General features: G+C 45.0%; 1 protein-coding gene across 1 annotated transcript in view; it reads right to left on the bottom strand.

Moving 5' to 3' along the window:
* Positions 1–12,708, bottom strand: part of CHD9 (chromodomain helicase DNA binding protein 9) — a 197,196-nt gene that overhangs the window by 85,742 nt on the left and 98,746 nt on the right. The window contains 5 exon segments of the mRNA XM_075577155.1: positions 882–999; positions 1,989–2,044; positions 2,143–2,211; positions 4,900–5,043; positions 6,273–6,381. Coding sequence (XP_075433270.1) covers positions 882–999; positions 1,989–2,044; positions 2,143–2,211; positions 4,900–5,043; positions 6,273–6,381 — 496 coding nt within the window.

The following is a 12,708-nucleotide window of genomic DNA, read 5'->3' as shown; positions in this document are numbered from 1 at the left end:
GTAGACCGGGCGCTTGGCTCGTTAAACGCGCATCGAACAAGGAGTCGCTAATTATCTTAACCGTGGCAGACACGGCGGAGGGCCTCAGATGGTCACAGAATGATTTAAAAATCACTTACACGTGGCCTTAAAGGTGTATTACCTCCTACTTGTTTTTAACAGGATGGGAACAAGGGTCTTCTGACACTAAAGTCACTATCTTCAACTCGAGGGAACGCCTGAATACTTACCGGTGAAGTTACCGAGGAGTATTAATACATTTCATATAGCGCTTTTTTCCCAATGGGACTCAGAGCGCGTCACAATTACAGTATAGCGTGCGGTACGCAGCACTTAGGAATGTTACAGACAGTCACTGCGTAGGTGAGCTTACAATCTATGTTTTGGTGCCAGACGCACAGGGAGATAAAGTGACTTTCCCAAGGTCACAAGCAGCTGACACCGGGAATCCCTGAGTCACACTCCGTGTCATTGTTATCAGTCAGTGTCTTTACACACTGAGACGCTCCTTCTCTCGGGCCAATAGGAATCTGCAACATCATCGGTTGCGGCTTCCTATTGGACAGCCATTTAAATCCCCTTGAAAAACCCGGAAGTAATACTGGTAACTTCACCGGGACGTATCTCGGGACCAGGGAGCTGAACATCGTGAGATTCATATCGGGAAGACCCCCTTGTTCCAATCATGTAAAGGAAAGGGGGCTGGTTATGGGGGATTGCTAGTTTTGCCTCCATCACCACCCTTTGTTTTTTGCCTGATCAATGATTTTTAACGGTTACAGAACACAGACTGAAAATAGACGCGCGACTGTGGCAAGCATGCCGCGGCAATCTCGCCAGGCTGACGGAGAACAAAACGTGTCAGATCCGCCATTACTCACGTCAGCAAAGAAGTGGGCCCTCTGTGCTTGTTTGATCTTGAAGCGCTTAATTTTCTGCTGGATTCTTTTATCCTTTAGCAGCTGCTGTTCTGTGGCCCATTCGCAGTGCAGATACGAGCTGGAGAGGAGGGCAGAACGGGATATTAATGCGCTGATGCCATGAGGGTGCCCATGTATTACACAGCTTCGTCCATCTGAAACATTTCCCAGGCACCGCACGCACAGACAGGCCCCACGCGCAGGCAAGCCCCACATGCAGGCAGGACCCACGCGCGCGCGCACGCACAGGCAGGCCCCACACACGCACGCACAGGCAGGCCCCACGCGCGCACGCACAGGCAGGCCCCACGCACGCACAGGCAGGCCCCACGCACGCACGCACAGGCAGGCCCCACGCGCAGAGAGGCCGCGTGCAGACAGGCCGCAAGTGTGCGCAGACAGCCGTGGGCGCACGGAGACAGGCGCACACAGACACACAGGTAACGTACACACAGTAACTAATTACTAAAAGCCAGAAAAAAAGTTTTCTTTTGAGCTCTCTTTCAACAACCCATCATCCATCCTCCACTCTTCTCTCCCCCGTGTACCCCATCGCCCCTCTCTTCTGTCTCCCATGTACCACATCACCCCCTCTCTTCTCTCCCCATGTACCCCATCGCCCCTCTCTTCTGTCCCCCATGTACCCCATCGTCCCTCTATCTTCTCTCCCCATGTACCCATAGTCACCTCTCTTCTCTCCCCATGTAACCCATCATCCCCACTCTTCCCCATCGTCCCCTATCTTCTCTCCCATGTACCCCATCATCCCCCTTCTCTCCATGTGCCCCATCGTCCACCCTCTTCTCTCCCATGTAACCCATCATCCCCCTCTTCTCTCCCCCATGTAACCCATCATCCCCCCTCTTCTCTCCCCCATGTACCCCATTGTCCCGCCTCTTCTCTCCCCATGTAGCTGCAAAACGGCCGGCAGAGAGGCGAGTGCCGGCCGCGACCAAATACCGAAGACCGGTTTGGCGCCCAGGTAAGTGTACAGGATCCGAAAACATGTAAAACAAAGTTTCAATCGATCTATGCCGAACTAGAACTGGCTTCCGGAACCGTACTTACTAATTTTTGTATTTGACGTAGAATTCTTCCCCTTCGACCAGCAACCCGGACTGAGTCTGCAACGGAGAGGACATGTTACTCGTTACCGACACTCCCTACCCCACCACCGAGGGCAACAACACCACAGGGGAAGGGGCTGGAGGAGGGCGCTTACCTCTCTCTTCACCGCTCTTGAGGATAAGATTTTGTCCACGATGGCAGCGTCTTCCTCACTGGGGTTCTCCTGGGAGCAAGCGGACGTCTGGTTAGAACGCACTGTCCTTTTAAACGACTGGATTGTTAGTAAAAAGCACTGCGTTAGCAGCCCCTCTGGGAGCAAAGGGGTTAAGAAAAGATGCCTGCACCGTGGCGGTGAGGACAGGACGACGTAACAAGCAACTGGAGGAAAAATCAGAACTTCCAGATCCCGGATTCCCTCCGTTTACCAAACTTCAAATACTTGAGCGTCTGAAAAATGACCAAAAATCGCCCAGGGTGCTTCAAGGTGAATTATTCAGGGGTGTGAAACCAGTCCTCAAGTGCCACCAACAGGTCTTCAGGATATCCCTGCTTCAGCACAGATGGCTCAATCAGTGGCTCAGTCAGAGACAGCCACGATTGAGCCACCTGTTCTGAAGCCGGGGCTGATTGAGCCACCTGTCCTGAAGCAGAGATATCCCCAATATCTGGCCTGTTGGTGGCCCTTGAGGACTGGAGTTGGCCGCCCCCTGACGTTAGCTAGATTATAGGAAATCTTGGCGTTTTCATGAGGAAGGTATTTACAATATGTCATTATTTTTAAACAATGTATTTATACGGTTTAATAAAATACTTGCTATTTGCGTCATCATTACCGTCGAAAGTTTTGAAGCTGCGGACTCCATTTTTTTTTTCAATGGGGGGGTTTCCCCTAGATCTGACCGGTTGTCCCCAGACCTCCAGAACTATGCTGATGTGAGACCTAAAATCAACTACAACTATGGACGCTGGGTGACCAATAGAAAGTGGCAATGTCCTCTCAAGATGATGTTGCAGTTTTCGATTGGCTGCCAGAGCTAGGCTGACCCCAGCGGCCATATTGTGCCACCAGGAAACATTTTACTGCCAGGCAGAGGAATGTTCCGTCTTGTGCACATGTGGGGGGAGGTCAAGTGACCGCAGAGCGTCACGAAAGTTCAGGTAATGTAACAATACCCCTTAAAAAGGCCTGTACTGGCCACTCTGTACATTCTCTGTGACGAGGACGCTATATGGAACCGTTCCAGTTAAACATTCTACCGGACCAAGGAACCTCAAATTACATATTCTACAGGATCAAGAACCGCCAGTTATACATTCTACGGGACCAAGAAACCTCAAATTATACATTCTATCGGACCAAGGAACCTCCAGTTGCACATTCTACAAAACCAAGGAACCTCAAGTTACACATTCTACAAAACTAAGGAACCTCAAGTTACACATTCTACAGGACCAAGGAACCTCAAGTTACACATTCTACAAAACCAGGGAACCTCAAGTTACACATTCTACAGGACCAAGGAACCTCAAGTTACACATTCTACAAAACCAGGGAACCTCAAGTTACACATTCTACAAAACCAAGGAACCTCAAGTTACACATTCTACAAAACCAGGGAACCTCAAGTTACACATTCTACAGGACCAAGGAACCTCAAATTACACATTCTACAGGACCAAGGAACCACAAGTTATACATTCTACCGGACCAGGGAACCTCAAGTTACACATTCTACCGGACCAGGGAACCTCAAGTTACACATTCTACAGGTTCAAGGAACCTCAAGTTACACATTCTATAGGTTAAAGGAACCTCAAGTTATACATTCTACAGAACCAAGGAACCTCAAATTATACATTCTACAGAACCAAGGAACCTTAAAATTATACATTCTACCGGACCAAGGAACCTCAAATTATACATTTTACAAGACCAAAGAACATCAAGTGTAACATGTTGGCTGTTGAGTGTTTGTTCCCAGGGGGAGAAAGACCCTTAGGGGCAGATTCACCAAGCACCGGTAAGGTATTGCTCACCCGATCCGGCATCAACTTATCTCGACTCCGTCGCACCCCGAGCAGCCACTTTACCTTTCGTTCCAACATTGCCCCTTACTCCTTTTAGACTGTAAGCTCTCAGGATCACGGCCCCCATTCCCTTCTATATCTGTTTGTGCAGGTTTGTCCTCACTTGTATGGAACCGTTCATGTAATATACATCACTCTGTATCCCCAGTATACCGTGTCATGGAACATGTTGGCGCTTTTCAAATACACAATAATAATTTGGTGTGCCGAGCGGTACCGGCACTTGCTGAATCTGTCCCTTAGGCTTCCCCGGGAAGAAAGTGGAAGATTCTCCAGAACAAAGGGGTTTAGTGAGCACCTACTGCACATACCTACCCGACCGACTACTACAGCGCCGTTCCACCTACCCGAGGGGAAAACAAACGTACTGAATATTGATCAAATATAAAGGCTGAAATGACGTGCTTTTTTGGCAATATTTAATGTCTTCCGTCCGGTTGGAAATATCCAAAGCCACTGCGGTGGCGCCTAGCTCCATTCTCCAGTACTGACACTGCCGCTGCCGCTGTATAGTACCAGTGGTGGTGACATCAGAGGTAGGCGCCAACCGCGGCTTTTTGGTTATTATTATTTCCAGACAGAAAGAAAACATTAAATATTGTCAAGAAAAATACGCATTTTAAAAAAAGTCTACCACTGTCAAGGTACGTTACGGTTAGACTTCAATATTCTTAATAATGAAGATAAACGATACCTTCATGTATAATCAACACCTCGTACAGCATGAATATATATCTTAATAGAAAAAAGAAGCCATTTCTCCCGCTGTAGCCGGGTCCCTGTGGCCCTAGGAGGGACATACCCTCTTATAAAAGGACCCTACCACAAATAGCTGCAGGGGCTGCTCGGCTGGGCGGGCCGCGCTCTTGCGGGGTTTAACGCTGGCTTTCGGTTCGTCCTCCGATTGTTTCCCTTCCCCCTCCTCCGCGTACTTTTTCCTCTTCACTTGCCGGTTGGATCGTCTCTTCTGAAGAAAAAAGAAGAGAAAAAAACCCACAATGCATCATCCACCTGTTAGGGCCGCAAAACCAGCGCCAACATTTTTACCACCGGTGATTCCGCGGCATTTCCAGTCATGTGATCGCTTCGATACCGATAGTGTAATTCCCCCCAACCCCCCACACCCAATCAGTGACGTAAGGGGAGGGCCCGATCAGGCTATTTGACATCTCGATTAGCAGCCGTTTTAATTTACAACGTGGACTCATTTTCCAGGAACAAAACACAGTTTAAATCAAAAAAGATAAAAAAAGATAAATCGTACTACACATTATGGGGAAGAAATAATAATAAAAAAAGGTAGAAATCAGATCAAGGTATGAATGTGCTCCTTTCATGCAGAAGGAATTCTAACGCCGCACAAGAATAACGGCCATTATACATCAGTGCCGAGGTCTCTTCTCGGAAAGGCCTCTACAATTATCCAGTCATCAAAGCGATTGGGGAGAAACAGACGCGGCCGTGTAGTCATTCAGACCAAATAAGATTGGGGTGGGGGCCGCTGCGTTGCTTTTAACTGCAGTTTCTCGCATGCTGGATTTCGGATGCTGTTCCGGATTCTGCCCAGACGCGCAATGCCGCTGGGAAATGGCAACACTAAGCCGATGGCGTTTATAAAAAGTCCCAGAAGATCTTTTTGCCCCAATTATAACTTTTTTCCACGCTCCCCCTTTCCCTTAGATCAGGGGTGGTAAACTCCAGTTCTCAAGGGTCTTCGACTGAGCCACCTGTGCTGAAGCAGGGATATCCTGACCTCTTGTTGGTCCTTGAGAACTGAAGTTGGCCGCCCGTGCCTTGGATTTTCAGATACTAGGAACCCTCCTTGCATACTAAACATATAAAGGAGATACACTAAAGGCGAGTGCCAACAGTGTACCCTGGGCTGTACTTTGTCGGTACAATCTGCTCTAGCTCTCAAGAGCTAACAATCTAAATGTCGGTACCCGAGGCCCAGGGAGATAAAAGTGACTTGTCCAAGGTCACAGGAAGAGTGGACACTGGGATCTGATCTGTTAATCAACATTTCAAAGGCAGTGACATTACCACTAAGCTACTTATTCAGCCCAACGAACACACACACACCGAAAAATGACAATACGCAGAAGTACGGATATGGGACGCGGAGGGAGTCCCTCCACGCGCCAACACTTCTCCTCTCAGAAATGCTGGTGGACACCCATCATGTATGAAACCCACCTGTGAGTCCTCGTCTTTTAGCGCCCGTGGGGTTCCCTCCGTGTCCGACACGTCATCGGAGGACTCGATCTTCCTCTTGGGCTTCTTGCCCAGAGTTATGATGAGTTTGCTGTGAGGGGGAAGAAAACGTCCGGACATTAACAAGTAGAGCGCGGTCAAATCAGAGTCCACAGAGCCGCATGTACAAGGCGCCAGAGGCGGTTTGCACACAACCTGCCCATGTACTTGGCAGTGATTTTTGTGCACTTGCTGCATTTGCTCTGCTGTTTTTATCCCGCACACATACAGTACACACCACACATACACACAACACACACCTATTTGAGAGATCAATCAATGGTTTTCTGTTTTGGAAGAACACATGTATTTTCTTCTGGTCCTGTTAAATATGGCGGTTATCACTGTACTGAGGATCTGTCATACTTAACAGACTAATATATACAAATGTATTTGTAAGTATAAACACACACACGGACAAAAATGGCCGCTCTCCCTGGCTAAAAGGCTTAAGCAGGCAGCACGGTACAAACATTCAACAATGGACAGGTCTGATCCCATGAAGTGTAAAGAAAACATCATTTAATAAGTCCAACTAAACCAGCGCCAGTCGGTCTTATTAAATGATAGTTGTGAAGGTAGGGGTAGATTTGGCTGCTTTGAATAAAGGTTAAGCCGCCATTACCCCTACCTGTCAGTAATGTGCTGTGTAGCCTGGTTCCAGCACTTCAGGGGTTGCAGGCGGGAATGTTGCTAGATTCATGTAACACAATTTATGTTGCATTTAACCGACCAATCAGGGGGCCAAGCAACATTGGAGGCACTTGCCATTGGCCCTCCCTATGTGTATCCATGATGTCACCATGGGGTATAAAAGGTGGCGAGGGAGGCCCCAGTTAGTTCCAGCTCCAGGCATGAGTGCATTGGATTCCTGGGTTCCTGTTAAGGCCGTAATTATACCAGAAATCGCTGGCGACGCCGCTTGCAGCTTCAAAACAATAAAATCCAATGAAAGCGCACATACCAATCGCGACGGTAACGCCGCGCCAAACTACAAAGCTTCTGTCTCATGAAGAGATTTTCAATTTTGTTTTTCACAGGCGACGGCCGCATCATGTGATTTGCACGGCCAATCACAGTGCATCTTAAACAAACCAACTGGTCATGTCTCCTCTGCAGTAGCGCTACAAATCGCTTTTGCATGTGCACGTCGCCCAGCGACGTCGCTACGATGACGTCACCGGATCGCTCTGCAGTTTCTGGTATAATTGAGGCCTAAGGGCTTCCGATAGCAGTTCCTGTTAGACACTGCGTGGGAGCAGAACGGGGAAAACTTCCTAACAGTGTCCCCCCCATCAAGGCTTGTAGGGTTATCTCCAGTTACCCCAGTTGGGGGAATGTGTGTTTTATGTAAGGGACAGTTGTGGACACCATTTTCCAATAAATGCATTTTTATTAACTCTGTAGTTCTGTCTGGCGAGTTGATCCCTGGTGTGTTTACTCTGGTATCCCGTGACAATACTGTCTTTACATTTTGTGATGTGCCGGTATTTTTGACCAACACACACACACACACACGTAAGAAGAAAAGATGAAGACCTCATTGAGCTCAAAAGCCAACACCTATTACATTGCAGAGGTACAGATAATTGAAGAATCAGTGGAGAAGTCTTCATCATAAACAACTTAGTGGAGTATGAAAGCTGATCAGAAACAGCAGCCAGAATCGTCATTCAGGTGACAAAGATACAGGCTTCAAATAATCCAAGTGTACGCTCCAGCAAGAAGTCGCGGATACGGACGTGGAACACTTCCACTATGAAATCAACCAACTTAATGGTCTAAAGGTGACAATTTCCTTTAAGGGAGATTTCAATTAAAAGATTGGTGCCCATCAGAAAGACGAAGTAAGTCTGATTACGGTAACAGGAATGAACATGGGAGACAAGATGGGAGACAAGATTGGGAACATTTGCAGAATGTGAAAACTTCTATATTATGAATTTATTCAAGAAGAATCCAAATAGAAAATTGACTTGGAATGGACTCAAATATGAAATGGACTATATCTTGGCTTACAAGTAACATCTGATTGCACAATTCTTCACCGTTTTGACACGAGGAGTGATCACTTAGTTGCAAATTACATCTGAATGCTAAGCTGGGAAGAAGAAAACTGATTAAAAAGAAGACAAAAAAAAACAAACACCAACATCACTAAACCTCAAGAATAACCACAAAGAATTTCAACACAAGCTGAAAAAACGCTACAGCTTGCTCGAAATGCGCGGGAACACAAACGAACAATGGAGACATGAAGGATGAAACATGATAAAACTGAAAAAAAAAAACACAAAATAAGAAAGTATCGCAGGCAAAAGCATTAATGGGGAGACAAGAAATGAAGAAATCCCAAGACGCAAGAAGAATTGTATATGCAGAGCTGTGAAAGGCGATCCGCAAACGCATAACTGAAGATAACTTAAGATGTAAGAAAATGTTACTGTGATATAGTTAGACAGGTGAGGTTGAAAAAAAAAAAAAAAAGTTAAGACATGTCCATCAAATTCAACTAATGTTAAATTAAATGGAAGCTGCAGTTCAAGGTGCCATTTAAAAAAATAAATCAATTCAATATGTGCATCAATACAATCTGCACACTGACAAGTGATTAGCTAAGTTGCCGATCGATCCGTTCTCCTGTAATCGATCGCTTTGCTCGGGGGTTATTTAATTCACTGTTATTGCTACAAAACAGTACCCACCGATGCAAAGTTCTGTGGAGAAGATCATGTGACCAGGCAGGCACTAGACACAATTAGTGCACTTCTAGAGAGAGGGCAGGGGTCAAGAGCCAGAGCCTGTCTCAGAAGGGGAAGGGGATGTGACTTTGTAAATGGTTTTTATAGAAACACAAATTCTTGTTACATTATAATACATTAAAAATGTCTTTAAAAATTGTTTAAAAGAAAATGCTACAAGTATTTTCTCATCATACAGAACCGATTTATTAAAAAAAAAAAACACATGTAGGATATTGCTTGAATTGCAGCTTTAAGGGAAGACCCCATGTTGTTTCTACTGCCCTTGGGTTGAATAGTTCTTTTGGAAGCTCCCTTGAGCTGAATATATCTGCATATAATTATATCTCCTCTTTGGCGCCTCTTTTCTAATGTAAACCAGTCTAATGTCTCTAGCTTCTGAGATTTCCCATCCCCTTTATTAATTTGGTGGCTCTTCTCTGCACTTTTTCTATTTCCATAATGTCTTTTTTATGGAGAGGCTCCCAAAACTGTCCTCCATATTCACAGTATGGTCTTACTAAGGATTCATTCAGTGGGGAAATGTCGCTTCCTTCCCTTGCACCCATACCCCATTTTCGGCAAGTTAAAATCTTAAACAACTCAGAAATCAGCTCTTCCCAAATTTATACCTAGGATCAAGGTGGGGTGCAGACAAGGGAATACATGAATAAAGTCTACCAAAAAGCTACAAACTAACCCTTTAATGTCTGTACTCAAAGGCCTTCCTCTCCTAAATAAGTTACATTTTATTACATTTCCAGAGGGAGGTCTTTGAGTGCAGGCATACAAGGGTTTTATTGTATTATTGTAGTGGACAAGATAAGATCTTGTTTGCCTTTGCAGCTACTGCCTGGGATTGGGCACTATTGCTAAGCCTGCTGGCTACCAGCACTCCTAAATCCTTCTCCATCAAGGATTGATCTAATTGTGTCCAATTTAATGTGTAAGTCACCTGTTTATTCTTGCTTCCCAAATGCATAACCTTACATTTATCTGTATTAAACCTCGTCTGCCATTTACCTGCCCACGTTTCCAGTCTCTCCAAGTCCTTCTGAAGAGAAATTACATCCTGCTCTGATTCTATTACCTTACACAATTTAGTATCATCAGCAAAGATGGAGACTTTGCTCTCGATCCCAACCTCAAGGTCATTAATAAACAAGTTAAAAAGCAGGGGTCCCAGTACCGATCCCTGAGGTACTCCACTCACGACTTTAGCCCAACCTGAAAAAGTTTCATTTATGACAACCCTCTGTTGTCGTTCTCAGGGGTGCATAAAGTGGTGGGCGCAAGATTTTTCAGGGGGGGGGGGGTGTGCGCAGCGGCCCCGCACTCTTTCCCACGGCATTTAAATTAAGTGCCGGGGGATCGCGTGAGGTCTCTGCAATGTCTCCTACCTTGTCTTTGTCGCCGTGTCGCCATGGCAGCACGGCGTCAAATGACGCCGCAGGGCCACGTGACATGACATCACGTGACCCTGTGGTGTAATTTGACATCGAGGAAAAGGAAGGAGGGGGCGTGAGCCGGTAAGGAGAGCAGGCAGGAGTGCGCAGGGGGAAAAGTTTGCGCACCCCGGTCTATCCATCAACCAGTTTTCAATCTAGGTGCAAATATTTTAATCGAATCCAATTTGCTTTATTTTGCACACCAACCTCGTTTGGAACCGTATCAAAACGTTTGTAAATCTAAGTACTATAGACCACATCAACTGCGTTACCCTGGTCTAAATTCCTACTTATATCCTCAAAGAAGATGTTAATAAGGTTAGTTTGCACGACTTTCATAAATCCATGCTGACTATTACTACATTTTGTTATCTATTAGGTATTCCTGAATATTATCCTGTACTATACCTTCAAGTAGCTTCCACACTTTTAGATGTCAGGCTTACAGGTCTGTAATACCCCGGATGTGATCCAGCCCCCGTTTTAAATATAGGCACCACATCTGCTTTGCACCACATCTGCTTTACATCAATCTTGTGGTACCGAGCCTGTGGAAATTGAGCCCCTGGATATTAAATATAAAGGTTTGGCTATAACTGAACTTAACTCCTTAAGAACCCGTGGGTGCAAGCTATTGGGGCCAGATGCATTATTTACTTTCATTTTATCAAGCGGCCTTTGCACTTCTTCCTCTGTTAGTTAAATGTTGGTTGCGATTGTGGCTTCCTGAGGTTGCAATAGGTTTGCAATTGATGCTTCCCTGGTAAATACAGAGGCAAAAAATGTATTCAATACCTCCGCCTTTTCCTTCTTTCCAATAATGTGCCTGCCCATCTCACATGGGAAGGGTCCTATATTTCCTTTTTGAATATGTTTGTTATTAAAGGTGTACAAAGAACTTGTTTTGGTTTGATCTTGCTTTCTATGGCAATCTCATTCTTGTTAATGCGATTGCCATGCCTTATAATTCTGGTACGATACCTCCGTCCCTTCTGACTTTAAGAATCTAATCACCTGCCTCTTCTTTTCCATTTCCTCCCCTTCCTGTTTATTTAGCCACAGTGGTTTAGACTTGTTTCTTTCATATTTATTACCTAAGGGTTTACACTGATAAATGTGCTTCTATACTAAATGTTTTTAAGATTATTTTTCTTTTTACAAGAACTTCATCCCAATTTATTCCTTATAGACTCTTTGTTTTTTTAAATGACACTGTGTTATGATCAGTTTCCCAAATGTTCCCGGACTTGAATATTTGTTATTACTTCTACATTGCTTGATATCACCAAATCCATAACTGCCCCCTCTCCTGGTTGTTTCCTCAATAATTTGGGCAATGTAATTGTCTTTTAATACCCCCAATAAACAGTGTACTTTTGCTATAATGCTAATCTAATTGCCCCAGTCTATGTCTGGATAATTAAAATCCCCCATTATGCAAACATGACCCAGTTTTGATGCCTTCTCCATTTGCAAAAGTATTTTAGCTTCCTCAATCTCACAGATATTTGGTGGTTTATAGCATATTCCCACAAACATTTTCTTTATACTTTTACCTCCACTGCTAATTTCTATCCACAAAGTCCCTACATTTTCATCATTCCTTTCATAGACATCATCCCTTATAATAGGTTTTAGACCCGGTTTAACATATAAACATACTCCACCTCCCCTTCTATTTGTTCGATCCTTCCGAAAAAGAAAATAACCCTCTAAATTAACTGCCCAGTCATGAGTTTCATCCCACCATATTTCAGTAATGCCTATGATATCATACTGCTCTCTTGTAGTGATTAATTCAAGCCCCCCCATTTTATCAGACTTCTTGGATTAGCAAATACACATTTAAGGTTTTTTCCAGTCTGTGCTACTGTTACCTTATCTGCGCCTGCCTTTCTACTGCTATTGGATTTAGTCTTTAGAATTGTTCTAGTATTATCTGCATTTAATATGGTTGTCTCAATGCTTGTCAAACTCGCACTTGCTCCCCTTCTACCCCCATGACCCTTTGCTATTTCCCCATTCCCATCTATTCTGTGTAGCTCATAACCTCTTGCTTATCTCTCCCACTCATTCCTAGTTTAAAATCTTCAACATTTTGAACGTCCTCCCCCTAGCACAGAAGATCTCTTTTCATCGAGGTGCAATCTGTCCCTACTATAAAGATGGCACCTCTCAGAAAAGAAGTCC

Source organism: Ascaphus truei, chromosome 19, assembly GCF_040206685.1.
Source record: "Ascaphus truei isolate aAscTru1 chromosome 19, aAscTru1.hap1, whole genome shotgun sequence".
NCBI classification, from domain to species: Eukaryota; Metazoa; Chordata; class Amphibia; order Anura; family Ascaphidae; genus Ascaphus; species Ascaphus truei.
Note: the sequence above shows the minus strand (reverse complement) of the source record. Positions and strands in the feature narration are given on the sequence as shown.